The sequence below is a fragment of the Phodopus roborovskii genome, unplaced genomic scaffold (genome assembly GCF_943737965.1).
Source record: "Phodopus roborovskii unplaced genomic scaffold, PHOROB, whole genome shotgun sequence".
In the NCBI taxonomy this organism is placed as follows: domain Eukaryota; kingdom Metazoa; phylum Chordata; class Mammalia; order Rodentia; family Cricetidae; genus Phodopus; species Phodopus roborovskii.
This window is the reverse complement of record NW_026125052.1, coordinates 27932982-27949307: the sequence shown is the minus strand read 5'-3', so window position 1 is coordinate 27949307 and position 16326 is coordinate 27932982. Positions and strand designations below refer to the sequence as shown.

General features: G+C 51.8%; 1 protein-coding gene across 2 annotated transcripts in view; it reads left to right on the top strand.

Annotated features, from left to right (window-relative positions):
- Sdk2 (sidekick cell adhesion molecule 2) overlaps window positions 1-15361 on the top strand; it is a 116073-nt gene extending 100712 nt beyond the window's left edge. For both annotated transcript variants that reach the window (XM_051179891.1, XM_051179902.1), the window contains 5 exons: window positions 2144-2308; window positions 3431-3571; window positions 3820-3958; window positions 5541-5667; window positions 14969-15361. In XM_051179891.1, the coding sequence (XP_051035848.1) occupies window positions 2144-2308; window positions 3431-3571; window positions 3820-3958; window positions 5541-5667; window positions 14969-15322 (926 nt within the window). In that variant the 3' untranslated portion in view covers window positions 15323-15361. The remainder of the gene's footprint in view (window positions 1-2143; window positions 2309-3430; window positions 3572-3819; window positions 3959-5540; window positions 5668-14968) is intronic.
- Window positions 15362-16326: the final 965 nt, after the last annotated feature.

Below are 16326 nucleotides of genomic sequence, written 5' to 3'. Positions count from 1 at the left end.
CTGGGCGGTCCACCCCCTCTTTTATCCTCCCTCCAAGCTCTCCACAATGAAACAGCCCCGAGGTTTAAAAAAAAAATACCCCTGTGTTGCTGTGCTTCTTTTTTTTTTTTTTTTAATTTTATTTATTTATTTATTTTGAGACAGGGTTTCTCTGTGAAGCCCTAGCTGTCCTAGAACTCACTCTGTAGAAGGGGCTGGCCTCGAACTCACAGAGATCCACCTGCCTCTGCCTCCTGAGCGTTGACCTTAAAGACATGTGCCACCATGGCCTTGCTGCTGTGCTTCATTCTACATAGCTACAAAGCTAAATGCCCTGATTTCTTCAAGCCAGAGGGCTGTCAGGCATTGCAGAGCTTGAGACAGAAGGGCCTGTGAACTGGCCCCCACATCTGCTGGCTCTGGGGCTGAAGGCCACTGAGGGATAGATATGCTGGCAGCTTCTGGCTTGGTCTCACTGCCCAGACCCCATCCTTTGTTTATGGGGGGGGACGTGCAATGGACCAATGGACGGGGAGTGTGAGTACAAACAGCAGGCAGCCTCAGCTTCCAGAAGGCAGCAGCAGGATTCTCCATAAGCTATTAGCAAACACCAGTTACACCCAGCACTTTCCTGGGCACCAGGCAGACACTCAATGCCAGGAGTGAGGTAACTCAGTAGAAAATGCCAGACTGCTACCCGCAGCAGTGTGACCTCGGGAAGGTTAGTTAAGCTCTCTGAGCCTTGATTGTCTTATCTGTCGAATGGGAGCAGCAGTTCCTACCTCCTGCCATTGCTGTTGGCTTGAAAAGTAAAACGCCCCTCCAGTTGGGTTGTGTGACACAGGAGTGTCAGCTCAGGGGTTTGGGGGGGTCTTCATTGTTAACAGTGGTCACATGAGGATCTGAACCCCAATAGAGCTCAAGGAAGGAAGCGTTGGACTATGCATTGAGCTACATGATACAATGAAAAACCCAGGGGAAGGAAGGTTTTTGTTCCTTGATTTAACACACACTGGGAAGGCGTCTGCGCTAAGTGTCAATTTATAAAGAAACAAAGATGAGTCAGGCATGACCCTGCCCTTGAGGGTTTCATAGCCTGGAAGTGGGAAGAGAGCTGGGAGAGTAAACAAAGAGACCATCGGGTCACTGATGCACAAGGAAGGAGGCTGAGGCGAGGGGGTTGTAAGTGCAAGTCAGCTTGGGCTACAAGAATTAAAATTAAAACACTGTAGGTAATTACTAAGTAGATACTCAGAAATACCAATGGTGAAGTGAGGAAGATAGCTGGGTAGGCCAAGCGCTTGCTGTCCCCTCCTGAGGACCTGATTTGGATCCCCAGCACCCATGGAGAAGCTGAGCATGAATTCATAACCCCAATACAGGGAGATGGAAGCAGGCAGGGACCCCCATGGTCTGTGTCCAGTCAATCTAGCTGATTGCGGAGCTCAAGATTTAATGACAGACACTGTCTCAAAAGAAGGGATGAGAGTGATAAACCCAGACATGGCTTCCACACGTTCATGCCCGCGCGCACACACACACACACACACACACACACACACACACACACACACACGCACCTACTTCTAAACATAAATTTCCTTATGTGATAACCTTATACACCTAGCCTAAAGTTAATTGTACACAATATTTTAATGTTTTGTGTGTAAAGTTTTATGGTGTATGGTTTTCCCTCTTGAGCTGTTACAGGTCTCAAGATGTTTCTGTCTGGGAGCACTTGGCATTTCATGTCTTATTCATTTAGATATCAGTATGCAGCCCAGACTGGCCCCAAACTTGGAATCCTCTTTCCTTGACCTCCAGAGTGATAAGATCGAGATCATAGGCATGTCGATTTCAGAGTTCGGGTTCTCAGATTAGGGTGCTCATCCTGTATTGGTTTGGTTATTAGACAGGTTATTGCACAGTACATTTTAAAATGTTTTACAGATGTTTTAGCTTTAAAGAAAAGATTAAGAGGTACCCCCTTCCAGAAAGTATCTATCTCTAAGACTTCCACAAGGCCTTCCTAAGAGCCAGGTCAGGCGCAGTGTCGAGCCACTGACCAGATTGGACCCGCCCTCAGGGAGGTGCCACTTGAATCAGATGAGATGGGGGCTGAGGCTCCTTTGCCTCACAGCACCTCCTCTGTATGATCCTACAGATGAGGGGCTCTGGGACATCCTCATCAAGGACATCCCCAAGGAGGTAACTTCCTACACCTTCAGCATGGACATCCTGAAGCCAGGAGTGAGCTACGATTTCCGGGTCATCGCAGTCAATGACTACGGCTTTGGCACTCCCAGCAGCCCCTCTCAGTCTGTGCCAGGTACCAGCCTGCAGGGTGACAGATCAGAGCCTGATGGCATGCTTGACGGTGGGGGAAGAAGTCAGACACTGGGCAGCAGAAGCACCATTGTGCCTCGACCCCTCTAATTGTGAACTCTGGGTCCCAAGCCTACATCAGTTCACAGCTCCAAGGGAACATACCAGTCAGGCCATAAACTATTTCCACAGAATCCATCTCACCCTATTCCCAAAAGACAGCACCCAGGCAGGCCATGGGCTACCCTAGTGCCCTCAAGACCTCACTGAGTGGCACGCAGGTGGGCCACGTCCGCTGCCTCCCTCCCCCTTCCTTTCATCCTTTCCATCCAGCTCTCTGTGCTCACGCAGGCCTATGCCTACGACTCTGGTCAGTCACTGGCCACTTTGAGTATGAAGGAGAAATTCAGCTCAAATCGAACCTGCACTCTGCTTGGGTATTAGCAACCCAGCTGCTCTTTCCTCCCACATCCTACTCCTGTGCCCAGGTGGACAGCACCAAATTATAGAAAACAAAGAGTCTGAGACAAGAATAGAACCATCCCCTCATTAGAAGTAATATAGATTAGGACTTTCTGGGTGCAAGAAGCCAAGTACTGGGGGGCTTTGATAGAATGTGAGCCCTACCTGGTAGAGACATTTAAAAAACCCATACATGATCTCTCTACCAACTTTCCTGGCTTTCTGCCATTAGTTTTAAAAAAAAAAAATTACTACAATTTTGAGGAGAATTCTCCCAGATTTCCTAAAGACAGAGAAGCATCCTTCCCCATTAAAATTAAAATCTATTTATCAAAGCCCCCCCCCAGGGAAGAGAGTAAAAAACAAAAGCAGCTGACATACTACTCCTCCCCCTTCTTGATCCCCAGGCAGATATCATTAATGAATCCCAGCATTATTTCTTAATAAATCCAGGGGATTCTTAATCGATTAAACCATAAAACTTTTCTCAAAACAGTCGACCTGGCAAACCTTTGCCTACAGATCAAGGCTAGAATTTTTAGAGTGCATAGGTCCCACCTACCCACAATACCCATAAGCAGTTGGTGGAACCCCAGATGGAATAGGGAAGTTTGTGGCAGGAGGGTATTGAGTTCCCTGGTCCTGACACGGCACCCCGTTGCAGCCCAGAAAGCCAGCCCCTTCTATGAGGAATGGTGGTTCTTGGTGGTCATTGCCCTCGTGGGCCTCATCTTTATCCTGCTTCTGGTCTTCGTACTCATCATCCGAGGTCAGAGCAAGAAGTACTCCAAGAAAACAGACGCGGGTGAGCGAGCATGCACAGCATAATGGCAGGCCTGACTCTGGAGGGTTTCCTTTCCATTGGGGGTGGTGGGTAGGGTCTCTTTCCTGCAGATGCACCTTCTCAGGTGGGGTGGCCAGGAATTCCTCCGCACAACCTCAAGCCCTAATCTGAGTCTTGAAAAAGGAGCATCTGGGCTAAGTGAGAGGCTGGATAGAAAGGAATGGCCATATGGTCTGTTACATACCAAATCCCCCTCCCCTCGCCCGCAGGAGGCAATACCAAGTCAGGAGCCCTTGGCCATGGGGAGATGCTGAGCTTGGATGAAAGCAGTTTTCCTGCTCTGGAGCTCAACAACCGACGGCTGTCTGTAAAGAACTCTTTCTGCAGGAAGAATGGCTTGTACACCAGGTACTGTCTGTGCTTTTGGGGGCAGAGAACAGAGACTTGAGGGCCATGCCCCAGAGACCAGCAGTCCCAGCAGGGGTCAACAGAAGGTCATGAAGGACCCAAGTAGGACGCCCAGGAGTCTGTGTTAGTCCCACCAAACCCAGCTACGGCTTAGGGAATGTTAGAAAATCCACGAGGAGGTGGGTACTGAGAGTTTCTGCTGATGGCTGCAGAAACAAACAGCATCGTGGAAACCAATCTGTGGTGGTTTGGAGTCAGTTGTGCTTTAGAGATGGCCACACACCCCAGAGGTGAGCTGGACCCAGCCAATGCACCCAGAGAGAGGCTTCCTTGGCAAAGGGAGAGTGAAAACCTTCTTCCCTGGGCTTGACTTACCTCTGAAAATGTCGCCCTGCCACGGCCTTTCAGCCTCTGGGAGCAGTGAGCATGGAAAGGTCTTGGGGTCTAGCTTAACTGGCCGAGACCTTGCCTGCCACGCTGAAGCCCTGGCTTTGGTTTCCCTGTGCTGTGAGAACTAGACGTGGTGGCACATATTTGTGCAGGTGCTTGGGAGGCAGAGCCACAGGGAGCAGGACTTGAAAGTCGCCGGTCAATTCCATAAAGTTTGAAGCAGCTGACATTACATGGGACCCTTTCTCGAAAGCTCAAAGCAATGGAAAAAGTAGAGGAATTGGTGGGACCCAACTCTCATTCCTGACTTCCTTATGACTCCAGTCTCTCCTGGATATTCTTCCCCGTAGCCATCAGGCAGCCTACCTACTTACAAGGGCCGGGGACGCTCCTGGGGCCCACCCCATCCTCCTCTGATAGGATCCAGGCAGGTTTATGCTTCCAGAAACTCAAGGGAGGTTGGGGCCACAGCCAGAGGGACTCCCATCTCCAGCCTCGGCCATATTGATATTCACGGCTCACTGGAGGCAGCAGGCTGGGGGAGGTGGGGAAACTTCTCTGAGGGAATTCACAAAGCTTCTCTCTGTCTCCTCTTGAAGGGATAAGCCCTGTGTACTTCTCCAAGTGGGTGGAGGGGAAGGCTGGGGGCAGAGTGGGCAGGCTCTCAGCCCTCACCAATCCAGCCTTCCAAAGAAAGAGGCATTTGAAGCTGTGGTTAAACTCACCCGAGGCCAGCATGGCGACCGCGGCCCCAATGAGCAGGCTCCTGGGCCTGCCCCAGGGAACAAGAGGGCATTTCACCCATGGCCACACCTCCCCTTGTCCACTTGGCTCTCCTACTCATAGAACACACACATAGAAGCCCGCATGTTCTTATGCCCCCATGGGAATGAGAAAAATTTTGTTTTCACCAAACCAGATCCAAACTGAACCTGAACCACTCACGGTGATGTCTCTGCATGCACGTGTGTGTCCAGGCACACAGACACATACCATTTGCCCGGTATGTTCAAGAACATTAGTGTAGCATCCTTTCCCCCACCCCCTCCAACCCCTCTTCCTTCAAGCCTCTGTCTCTAAGGCCTGGGCTGACACTGAGGTCACAGAAAGGAGGAATCTAGGATGAAGGATCCTACAGCATGGGTTTCTCTGTCTGAGGCCACCTTTCAGACTCACTCCCTTCTCTCCCTAGGTCCCCTCCCAGGCCCAGTCCAGGCAGCCTACACTACTCTGATGAAGATGTCACCAAGTATAATGACCTCATCCCAGCTGAGAGCAGCAGCCTGACAGAGAAACCCTCGGAAATCTCCGACTCCCAGGTGAGGGGCACAAGGGCCCAGTGCCTAGACAGGTAGGGGCAGCTACCAGATGGGGCGAAGGGATGAATGGCGACCCATCACATAGCCAGCCTCCCTCCCTCGACTAGTGCCATAAAGACCAAAGGGCCTGGAGAAAGCCTCTAGAAGTCATTCATGGACCAGCCACTACCATTTCCCAGCCCTGCTCAGGGTTTGCCCCAGAGTGGTCTCCCTGAGAGCCTGGTCCCCTACACTTACCTGACTCGCCCAATTGTGGGTTTTCAGTATCTCTAACTCATGAGGAACCTTGGTACTGAAGGTAGAGTGACTGAGGGAGGGGCTGGGGCCAGGTGCTGGTGGCAGACATCTTTGATCCTAATGCTTGAAAGGCAGAGGCAGGCAGTCCTCAGTGAATTCAAGGCCAGCCTAGTCTACCGAGTGAGTTCCAGGACAGCCAGTACTGTTACACAGAGAAACCCTGTCTTGAAAAACACAAACAAACAAAAAAGAAGAGGCTGGGGATAATAGCACTTACCTACCATGCTGGAATCCCCTGTTCAAACTCCTGTGTCATGTAAACTCGCCACACGCAGAATCCAGTACTCAGGAGAGGGAGGCAGGAGATGCAAGACCATCCTGGAGTTTACTAGCTCCTTCATTTCAGGGCCAGATGCCACACTGCCTGCCCATAGAGTTGTGTCTGGACCTTTTTTCTAACCTATCCCAAAGCCCTGCCTATGGAACTTTCTAGAAACGTCTTCCAGTTTGTCCAAATGAACCATCTAAGAGGACCAAACATTCATATTCATTCCACTCCTCTAAGTCATGTTTGATAAAATAACTTGTCCAGCTTCTTAAAAAAAAAAAAAAAGGAAAAAATAATCAAGCAGATCTTTAAAGGATAAAGGCAGCCAGACTTGGTGGCGCACACCTTTAATCCCAGCATTTGGGGGACAGAGACAGGTGGATCTCTGTGAGTTTGAGGCCAGCCTAGTCTACAGAATGAGTTCCAGGATAGCCAAAGATATACAGAGAAATGCTGTCTCGAAAGACAGAAAAGAAGGAAGGAAGGAAGGAAGGAAGGAAGGAAGGAAGGAAGGGAAGAAAGAGAAAAGGATAAATATGTGCTCTAGGCAATAAATTATTCTGAACAGCCATCAACACACCTACCCACTTCACACCTTCCTACATCCCCACACAGCTTTGGTTACACACATTCAGATGGTGGTCCCATCACCCAAGAGGGGTGCTGTGGGGGACATGTTCATTTAAAAGGAAGCACTTGGCTGTGATAAGATGCCCAAGACCTACATGGAGTCCACTCTGTCTCTTAGCAACCTTGTGACTGGGAGGGTCCTTAGTAACTCTTCACACACACAAGGCAGGTAGCATGGTATGCTGAGCAGGATGAGACTGAGCCATGCAGCCCCTGGCTCCTCACAGGCTCTGGAAAAGGCACAAAACGGAAATCGGGTCTTTCAGCTTTAAAGGTGTTCTTGAAAAGCAAACATTTGCCTTTAGCACCACTGCAGAGATCCCAAGTTCCAGGAGGCTGTGCTAGAGCCCTGGCATCTCAGAGACAGAGGAATGCCTGGGAAGACTGAGAACATAGTGCGAGAGGACACCCCCCCTACCCCCTACCCCCTACCCACCCCCCACCCCCCACCCCCCATCCCACACCCCCCCCCCCCGGTAGTCCTTGTATTCTGTCCTGTCTTTAAAACATCAAACTGTTTGCCTCGCTGTTAGTAAATCGCTATCTCCCCAAGCACTTAAGTGTCATCAAAGGGACCCCAGGCAGACAGCTTTGCCACTCTGTAATTACCAGGAACACAGGACCCTAATTTCATCCTGATGGCTTTCTTGTATACTTCTAGGATTAACAGCCATGGGAACTGTTTTTCTGCATCATCCTAGGGCTTAGGACAACTCCAGCAGATTCGTAGAGGGAGGGGCTACCTCTTGATTTCTCTCAAATCTTCCCTCCCTCTGTCTCTCCTGCTCCCCTCTCTAGTCCTGGGAATGGAATCCAGGGTCCCCCCACATGCTAGGTGAGAATTTACCCCTGAACCACATCACTGACTTCTGGCTCATTTCCTGAGCCTGCTCTCAGAACTGAAGGTGTTGGAGACATGGAGGTGATAGACACAGGGCTATGACCATCCCCCACCCCACCCCACCCCCGCCCCCGGTTAGACCTGGAGGTACAGCCCCTGCCTGACCTCGGTCCTCTGACACCCTTGTTACACACATATAGGAATCACCCTTGCCAGTGATCTCTGGGTTATCAGTCAGGGTCTGCAGGGCAGCGTATCTACCCAGATATGCGGGTCCCTGAGGATCAGCAACCATTCCCCCTCAGTGTCAGAGGCTCTTGAGAGAACCACCGCCTCTTTGGGCTGACCCCTCCCCCCAGGTATCCTGAGCGTGAGTGTGCATGTGCGGCCTGGTTCACATTGTGAGTCAGGCCTCCCAAATCCCGTTCCACAAAACTGGTGCAAGTGCGAACAGTCTCTCTCCTGTGAGGTAGTCATAAACAAAATGTCAATTTGATTTAAAAATAAGCATCTGCGATGAGATGCAGTGTGAGAGAGGCCCCCAATAGTGATGTGGGTGAAGGGCTAGAGGAAGAAGGGACTGGCTCATCCCAAGGACCCAGGGCCAAGCCTCTAGAGATACTAGGGGAAAGGCCCCCAAGCACAGGAAAGGCACACCCAAAGACATTTGCCTGTGGCTTGTTTGATGGAATGTCTAAAAATGCAGCCTGGCTGCATTCCAATTCCATTTTCAAAATAACAGTAGGGGGGAAAAATGTGTATTTAGCACACAAACACATCTCTATGGGAAAGAAACACCGAGCCACACACACACACACACACACACACACACACACACACACACAGAGCATATGTCACACAGCATATGTCTTCTGATCTTGAACTCCAGTTCCCAGCAGTTTGGTGCTCGGCTGGCTTCAAGCTCATTTTAAAAGAATTGACTCTATGTGGAAAAAGTGTAAAGAAAACGTGTAGGACCAACCACATTATATGACATTTAATGAGTCATTTAAGGACATTTAAGGAGCATTTGCTAGGCATCAGGATGGGCTCCAAGAATTGTGGGTGCTCAGAGTCCCTGGAAGGTACTTGTGGCATTCCGACCTCTTCTACGGTACTAAGAGTGAGTGGGGGTGGGGGGGTCACACAGACCCCTCCCTCCCCACTGCAGCAAGTCCAGAGCCCTTAACTCCCTGTTATACCTTTCCCAGTATAACTTTGTAGGTCAGGCACATTGAGGGAGTAAGTGCTGACTCAGAGGTTCTTTGTGACATCCTATTACGGCCTTTCAGGGAAGGTTACCTGTGTGTACATAATGGCGTGTTTCTCACTCAAGCATCATGGGACCATAATGACTAACCGTAGGAAGAAAGGAATAGCCAAACTTCTTTCTCTTTGCAGTGGTTTGAGGGAGCTGTAGGAAGGAAAAGAGACCTGGGGGGGGGGGAGACGGGGGGGGGGGAGAAGACATTCACTGACCAAAGGCATTCACGCCGGGGGTTTGGAGGTGGGGCAGGGGTCCCAGAAGAAACTGGCATTCATCTGGTGTGTACAGGGCCAGACACAGAAGGAGCCATGTGTGTCTGAATAGGGTAGGGTACATGGTCCCCTTCCCACATGGCCTCTGCCTGCTGAATGTCTCACAGAATTTTTTTTTTTTTTTTTTGGTCCAGTTTCATTTCTTGTCCATTGGATTGGGGCATCCCTGGTACAGGTCAGTTAAGGCTCTGCCTGTGTCTCACTCTCTTGGACCTAAGAGAAAAGTACTTCAGGGCAGAAAGGCTTGTGGGTACCTTTTCCATGCCAAGCCCCATGCTTCATCTCTTCAGGGCAGAAAGGCTTGTGGGTACCTTTTCCATGCCAAGCCCCATGCTTCATCTCTTTAGCACTACTGTGGTAGTGGTTGATTTCCCAAATAGCACTTGGAAATATGGAGACTCAGAGATGTAGAAGTCAAACATCCAGCTCTTGGTCTCAGCTCAGGAGGGCAGATCACTGGGACTCAGTCTATATCCTGCCCACTCTGAGGACAACATCCACCCCAAACCTATCTCGGGAATCTCCCTCAAGGCCATCGACCACAGACATGCCTCACAGCTAGGCAGTGTAGACCGGTCACCTTACCTGCAAGGGCACAGATTAGGAACATACATGACATTTTTTCAAGCTGTTCTTGCCCAGGGAGCCCAGGGCGCTGACAAATGATCCCCTCAAGAGGACATCAGTGAAGCCCTCTGAAGATTTTCAGGAGCCCCTTAGCATGTCACCACCCTATTCAACCCGAATCCCCAAGGCTGCAGCCCCTGCAGAAGGCAGGAACTCTGCCTCAAAGGTTAGCGCATCCCAGGGGCAAGGCCAGAGAGAGAACACTGTGTGCAGAATGTGGTTGGGCAGGACAGAGCCCCTGGTACCCCAGATGGATGAGGAAGGGGATCTCTTCCAGTCTCTTAGTCTCTGAGGGACCCGTTTGTGTCCTTAAGAGAGAGAGAGAGAGAGAGAGAGAGAGAGAGAGAGAGAGAGAGAGAGAGAGAGAGAGAACCTGGCCCCAGATCTCAAATGTCCTCCTCATCCTACACCTTTGCAAGGAAGCAAAGGGCTTTGTCTCCTCTTTGGGACTTCAGCTTTGTCTCCGGGGTTGGCTCTCCTTCTGGATCCCTCCCCCACTCCTGTCCCCCAGCCTGGCGTCTGCCCGCCCGTTCAGGGGACTGGGACCGGGTAATTGCGGATTGAGTGGCTTTGAAGAACTGTTAAGAGGCCAGGGGCCTGGCAGGAAAGCCCACTCCGTGCTTGCTCGCTCGCTCCTGGGAAGCTGCATTTAGTTCCTGTGCGAGGGCCGCAAGCGGAGTCGGAGCCCCGGGTCCCCCTCACACTTCTCACCCCACCCCCACCCTGAAAAGAAACAGATGTGCAGGGGGGTGGAGGCGCGGGAACTGCTCTGCTTGTCTGAGGCAAGGATCCCCCCACCCCTTCCTCCTTGGCCTTGGGGAGCTGGAGGAGGGGCTGGCCAACAGTTCTGACCCCACCTCCTGCGTACCCACCCTCTCTTCTAGCCTTGCCATCTGTCAGGGCTGCTGTCGCAGAGGGCCAGGCTTCCAGTAGGTGCTCGACAGAGAACAGCCTCTGGTCTGTGGTCTGAGGTGATTTGGCCCCAGAAGAGCCAGAGAGGACCCACCCCATCCCCAAACCAGGCCCACCCACTTTGGGTTAGCAGAGGCGGTGCGGGCCCGTTGGTAACCTCACCGAAGCAGCCTCCAATCCCTGGCCCTTCTGATCTCCCCCAAGGGGGCTCCCCCTGAAGCTCCATCACTGCCCAGGTCTTTCTTCCCATCAATGCCATTGCCATTTGTTTACTCTCGCCTGCTTTGACTCCTTTTGCCTAGTGGGTAACAAGCTACCATTTTGCAGACCAGTCGATCCACCAAGCTGAAAGCCTGAGAGTGGCCCAAGCTTCACTAGCAAGGGTCATGTCCCTCCCCCCCCTCCCCTCCCCCTCCCCCTCCCCCACCTCCCACCGCAGAGGTTCATGCCTTATAGGTGATCTGGGGCTCCTCCCCAATGCTTGAGCTGTCACCACCCTATCCAAGGGTGCAGACCCTACAGAAGGCAGCAACTCTGCCTCAAAGGTTAGCACATCTAAGGGGCAAGGCCAGAGCACCATGTACAAACTGTGGTCAGGCAGGACAGAGCCCCTGGGACCTACCTATGTCCTCAAAATACACACACACACAATGCGTGGACTGGGGCTAGCCAAAATTCTAGGAGTCTTGAGATGCTGGCAAAGTCTTGAAGACAAGAAGCTAGTGGAGAGAGCTAACCTGGTACTCTATACCCCCAGACCCTTCTGGGAGAGAGACATCCTACCCCCAACCCCCACCATAACCACCACCATCACCCCCAACCTCCCACCTCAGGGAGCCTGGCCTCAGCATACGGAACCCCCCCTGTCTTTATGTCTTTTGTTCTGGGCAGGCAGCTGGGCAGACAAAAAAAAAAGCCCAGCTCACATTGTGCCCTTTGAGTCCATGGAGAATTGACTGAGGGGCTGTCCATTGTGGGCTCTACCCTCCTGCGGGAGACTGCTGGCTGCTGGAGGCTGCAAAGCGGAGGAGCTGGGTCTGCAGGGGGTGGGTGGGAAGGAGGGGTGAGCCAGAGAAGTCAGGTAGCAAACGTCTGGGGAGCTTTTGTGTCCCTGGAAGGAGGGGAGGGACTCTCATTCCCCTCTCGGAGCTCCAGGGGGGAGTGAGGGCCAGCCAGGAGCAGCCTGGGTTTCAGAAAACCAGGGTGATCTGAGCCAGGCCCACGTCCCAACAAACTCTCTCTCTCTCCCTCCCTCCCTCCCTCTCTCCCTCTCCCTCTCTCCCTCTCCCTACCTCTCCCTCTCTCTCCCTCCCTCCCTCTCCTTCTCCCTCTCTCCTTCTCTCTCTCCCTCCCTCCCTCCCTCCCTCTCTCTTTCCTTCTCTCCCTCTTTCCCTCTCTCCCTCTATCTCCCTTTCCCTCTCTCTCCCTCTCTCTCTCCCTCTCTCCCTCTCTCCCTCTCTCCCTCTCCCTCTCCCTTTCTCTCCCTCCCTCTCCCTCTTTCCCTTCCTCCCTCTCCCCCTCTCTCTCTCCCTCTCTCTCCCCCCCCCTCTGTCTCTCTGCACTTGGTTGTCTTTCACACTCAGAAATAGCCCTTAAAGCAGGCTTCCACATGCAGCATCTGTACCAACCTAGCTTCAGCACTCAACCAGTGCACAGAACCCTGCCTGCACATCAGTAGTACTCACTGGGCACCAGCAATTCTTCACACAGCATCAGTACTCACGCAGCAGAGGTACTGACATGGTATCGGTACCCCTGGAGTGTCAGAGCTCAACATAGCACCGGTACCCGTGCAAGACCAGTACTCACACACAAGTACTCACATAGCACCAGCACCCACGCCACAATGGCGCTCACACAGCATCAGTACTCACACAACACCAGCACCCATAGAATCAGCGCTAGCACAGCATAGTGACAATTCCCATGCAACATTAGTGCTCACAAATACCGGTGCTGGCATAGCGTTAGTATCCTGGCACTGTGCACACTGAGGCAGCCTTAGCACTCGCATAGCGAAGGACAAGAGGTGTGAAAATTAATTATAGAGATGCCAAGTCGGCAGCCTCCCCGGGAGCATCTATCTGCCTGAGAAGTCTAGACGTCACAAAGGACTTTGTCCCTACAACACTGTGTATTCCATCTCCCACGGCTCAGGCCTGGGAACAAAGTCACCTCCAGTTTCTCCAGCTGTCAAACAGCTGGGGTGAGTGGGTCACCCCAAACTCACTGGTGCTGGCCAAGCTGGGCTTTGTTGCCAGCACTCTCCCTGACAAGCATGTTCTCCTTAGGTTTACGTAAGTAGCTGACTGGCCAGCTAGGGACACTGGTGGCAGGAGTGAGGAAGGCAAAGCATTGGCTGGGTAGGAGCCAGGCAGCCTTGGTGGCATCCTCAGGGCTGTATGTGGATAAGTGCACCTTTCTCCACCCGAGCTGGCCTCTTCCCCTGAGTCTCCATCTGTTCCTTCTCAGAAACATTGCTGAAAGCTTGGGGCGGGGGAGGGGTGCGGGACAATTATAGCTCCACAACTCGGAGTTTACAATTCAGATTGACTTCTCTCCTGTAGAAGAGGCTTGTGCCTAGAGCTGCAGGATGTCATATCAGAGTTAAGAATAAATGAGTCTTTTGTGTTGGGGTGGGACAGGGGGGACCTCCAGAGTCATCATTGGAGTTTTGGTTGGCATTTAAAACTGTTTTTTTCGTGTGTTTCTGTAACTTGTGTGCATATGAGTGTAGGAACCCAGAGATACTAAAAGAGGGCATCTGAATCCTTGCAGCTGGAGTCACACACAGGCTGTTGTGAACTGCGGTGTGGGTGCTGAGACCCAAACCCAGGTCTCCTGGAAGAGCAGGAGATGCTCTGACTGCTGAGACAGCCATTGTTTTCCTGATGATACCCTGACTTCAGCTTGCTTTTATCCTGAATCGCATCAGGGCGGGCACCTGCATTTTCCCTGCCCAGGGTTTCCCAACTCTTAATCTAGCTCAAACTTAATCCCTTGTCACAGAGTACAGGGGTGGCCTGGCTGCTGAGATGGCCCAGTGGTTAAGAGCACTTGTTCTTGCTGAGAACCCAGGTCCAATTCCCAACACCCACATGGTAGCTCACAACTCCAATCCCCAGGTCCAATGTCCTCTTCTGACCACTCAACACCGGTCCCACACATGGTACACAGCCATACATTCAAGCAAAACACTCAAACACATTAAATAAATCTTTTAAAATTTTTTTTTGGTAGAAAGCATCTTGTCATGGATGGTCAGGGTTCCGAAATGGAAACTGTCCCTAAAGCCATTGTGCCGTATCAAGGACACCAGATGCAGCTGGGCATGGTATCTGTAATTCCAGCACTCAGGAGTCTGAGGCATGAGGATTGCCGCATACTTGAGGCCAGCCTGAGCCATCTAGTATCTTCTAGACCGTCTTGGGCTAAAAAAAATGAGATCTTATCTCAAAAACCAATGAATTAAAAGACATGAGACGTAAAAATATATAGTGCAGACCCATCTGTATGGAGACTCTGGAACAGGTGTTACTGAAGAGATGTGTGGCTGTGTTGGGGGGCAGGAGGGGTTAAGGAGAGAGGGTTTAATAGCTGCAGGGTTGTACTTTGGGGGTGACCAAAATATCTGGAGCTGGACAGACCTAATGGCTCACAGTGTCACAGACTAAACGGTGCTGAATTGCTCACTTTAAAATGGTTGAATTTCATTTTCAACTGGAAAGAGTAAAGGTTAGGATTTGAGCACGTAGGTCTGCCTGGCTCAGTGGTGTGGGTCTGAAATCCTAGCTATCCTGAAGCACGGCAGGAAGAATGCAAGTTGAAGGCTGGCATAGTGAGTTCGAGGCCAGCCTAGGGAAACCTTGTCCCCCTTGAAAGGGGGCCGCGTGTGGCTCGGTGGTAGAACATTTGCCTAGCATGAGTGAGGCCCTAGTTTTCAAGATTTGTTACCACAAAGGGAAAAGATGGCCTTCTTGCCCCGGATAACACATGAGGGTAGATATCTCATCCCAGCTCTCCCTGAAGGGAGAAGGAGGGGGACAGGAAGGGACAACACCGTCGTAATGAGGGGTTGAGATGTTCAAGGTGCAAGGCTTGAAAGAGGCAATGGAATCGGAATGTTCTGTGCCTTTGCACCCTGACCTCACCAGGACGCTGACAGCCCTGATTCTCTGTCCTCCTAGGGAAGCGACAGCGAGTATGAAGTGGACACCAACCCTCAGAAAGTCCACTCCTTCGTCAACCATTACATCAGTGACCCCACATACTACAACTCTTGGCGGCGCCAGCAGAAAGGCATCTCTCGGGCCCAGGCCTACAGCTACACAGAGAGTGATTCTGGCGAACCTGACCACGTCACTGTCCCCAATAGCAACAGCACCCAGCAGGGCAGCCTTTTCCGGCCCAAGGCCAGCCGGACTCCAACACCCCAAAACCCCCCAAACCCCCCAAGTCAGCAAAGCACCCTCTACCGCCCCCCCAGCAGCCTTGCCCCTGGCTCCCGGGCACCCATAGCAGGGTTCTCATCCTTTGTTTGACGACAGAAGAGGAAAAAGAGTGAAAAAAAAAAAAAATGACACCAAAATCCTCCTTTGCCACCTTCCCAAAATGCCTGCCAGAAAACATACAAGCAAGCCCCACCGAGACATCGGATCAACTTTTTACCTCCCAAGCTTCTTTTTCCAGGGATTCCAGGGCCAGCAAAGCCAGTATGGAGGAGGAGGAGGGAAGAAGTCCACGGGACTTGGACGTGTGTGACCTGTAACAGCTTCACGTCCTTGGGGTCCATTGTGCAGGGTGGAGGACAGAGGGGCTTGGGACTCTGGAGAGAGGGGGCTGTCGGGCAGACAGGTGGGCATGGGGGATGCAGGCCCTTTGAGATACCCCGCCAATTTCACCAAATCCCACATGTGCTGTCCTTGCCCCTCTGTGAAAAGGATGGGTGTCCCCAGAGGTGAAGCCTTCAGGGGTGTGGCTCTCCCTGGCACGTGCCTGGTGGCCTTGCCAGCCTGCCCTGCCTCAACACCCTCCAAGAGCTCAATGTCCTGTTCAACTTCTCCACCATGCATTTGGCTTATTTGGGAAGAAAGAAGAAAAAAAATTATCAAACGATAAGAATCCACTTTAGCAACTTCCTCATTCCTGAAAAAAGAAGAAGAAGAAAAAAATGTTCTTAATTGTGAATTTGAGGAAGAGGGCCTGAGTGAGGACTGGGAAAGAATCTTCACACAGCTGCATTAACCGCTCTCCTCCCATAGCTTGGATTCATTTCCTTGGATGCAGATAAGGAGGGGTGACCCCTGGGGAAAGGAGACCTAAGATACTTGGCTCCACACTAGGCCATGCTTCAGGGAGATGTCCTGCAGGAAGTCAGAGATGCAAGGATGAAGCCTTGACAGTTTCCTCACCGTCCACCTGCCCAACACCGAGAAAAAGGAATGGGGTGCCTGCCCGGGAGCTCAGCCCGCTGAGCTGTGTAAGAAGGTATGCTCGTCTGTACCACTTGCCCTGAATGAGCGCCTTCCTGCTAACCCGTGCACCT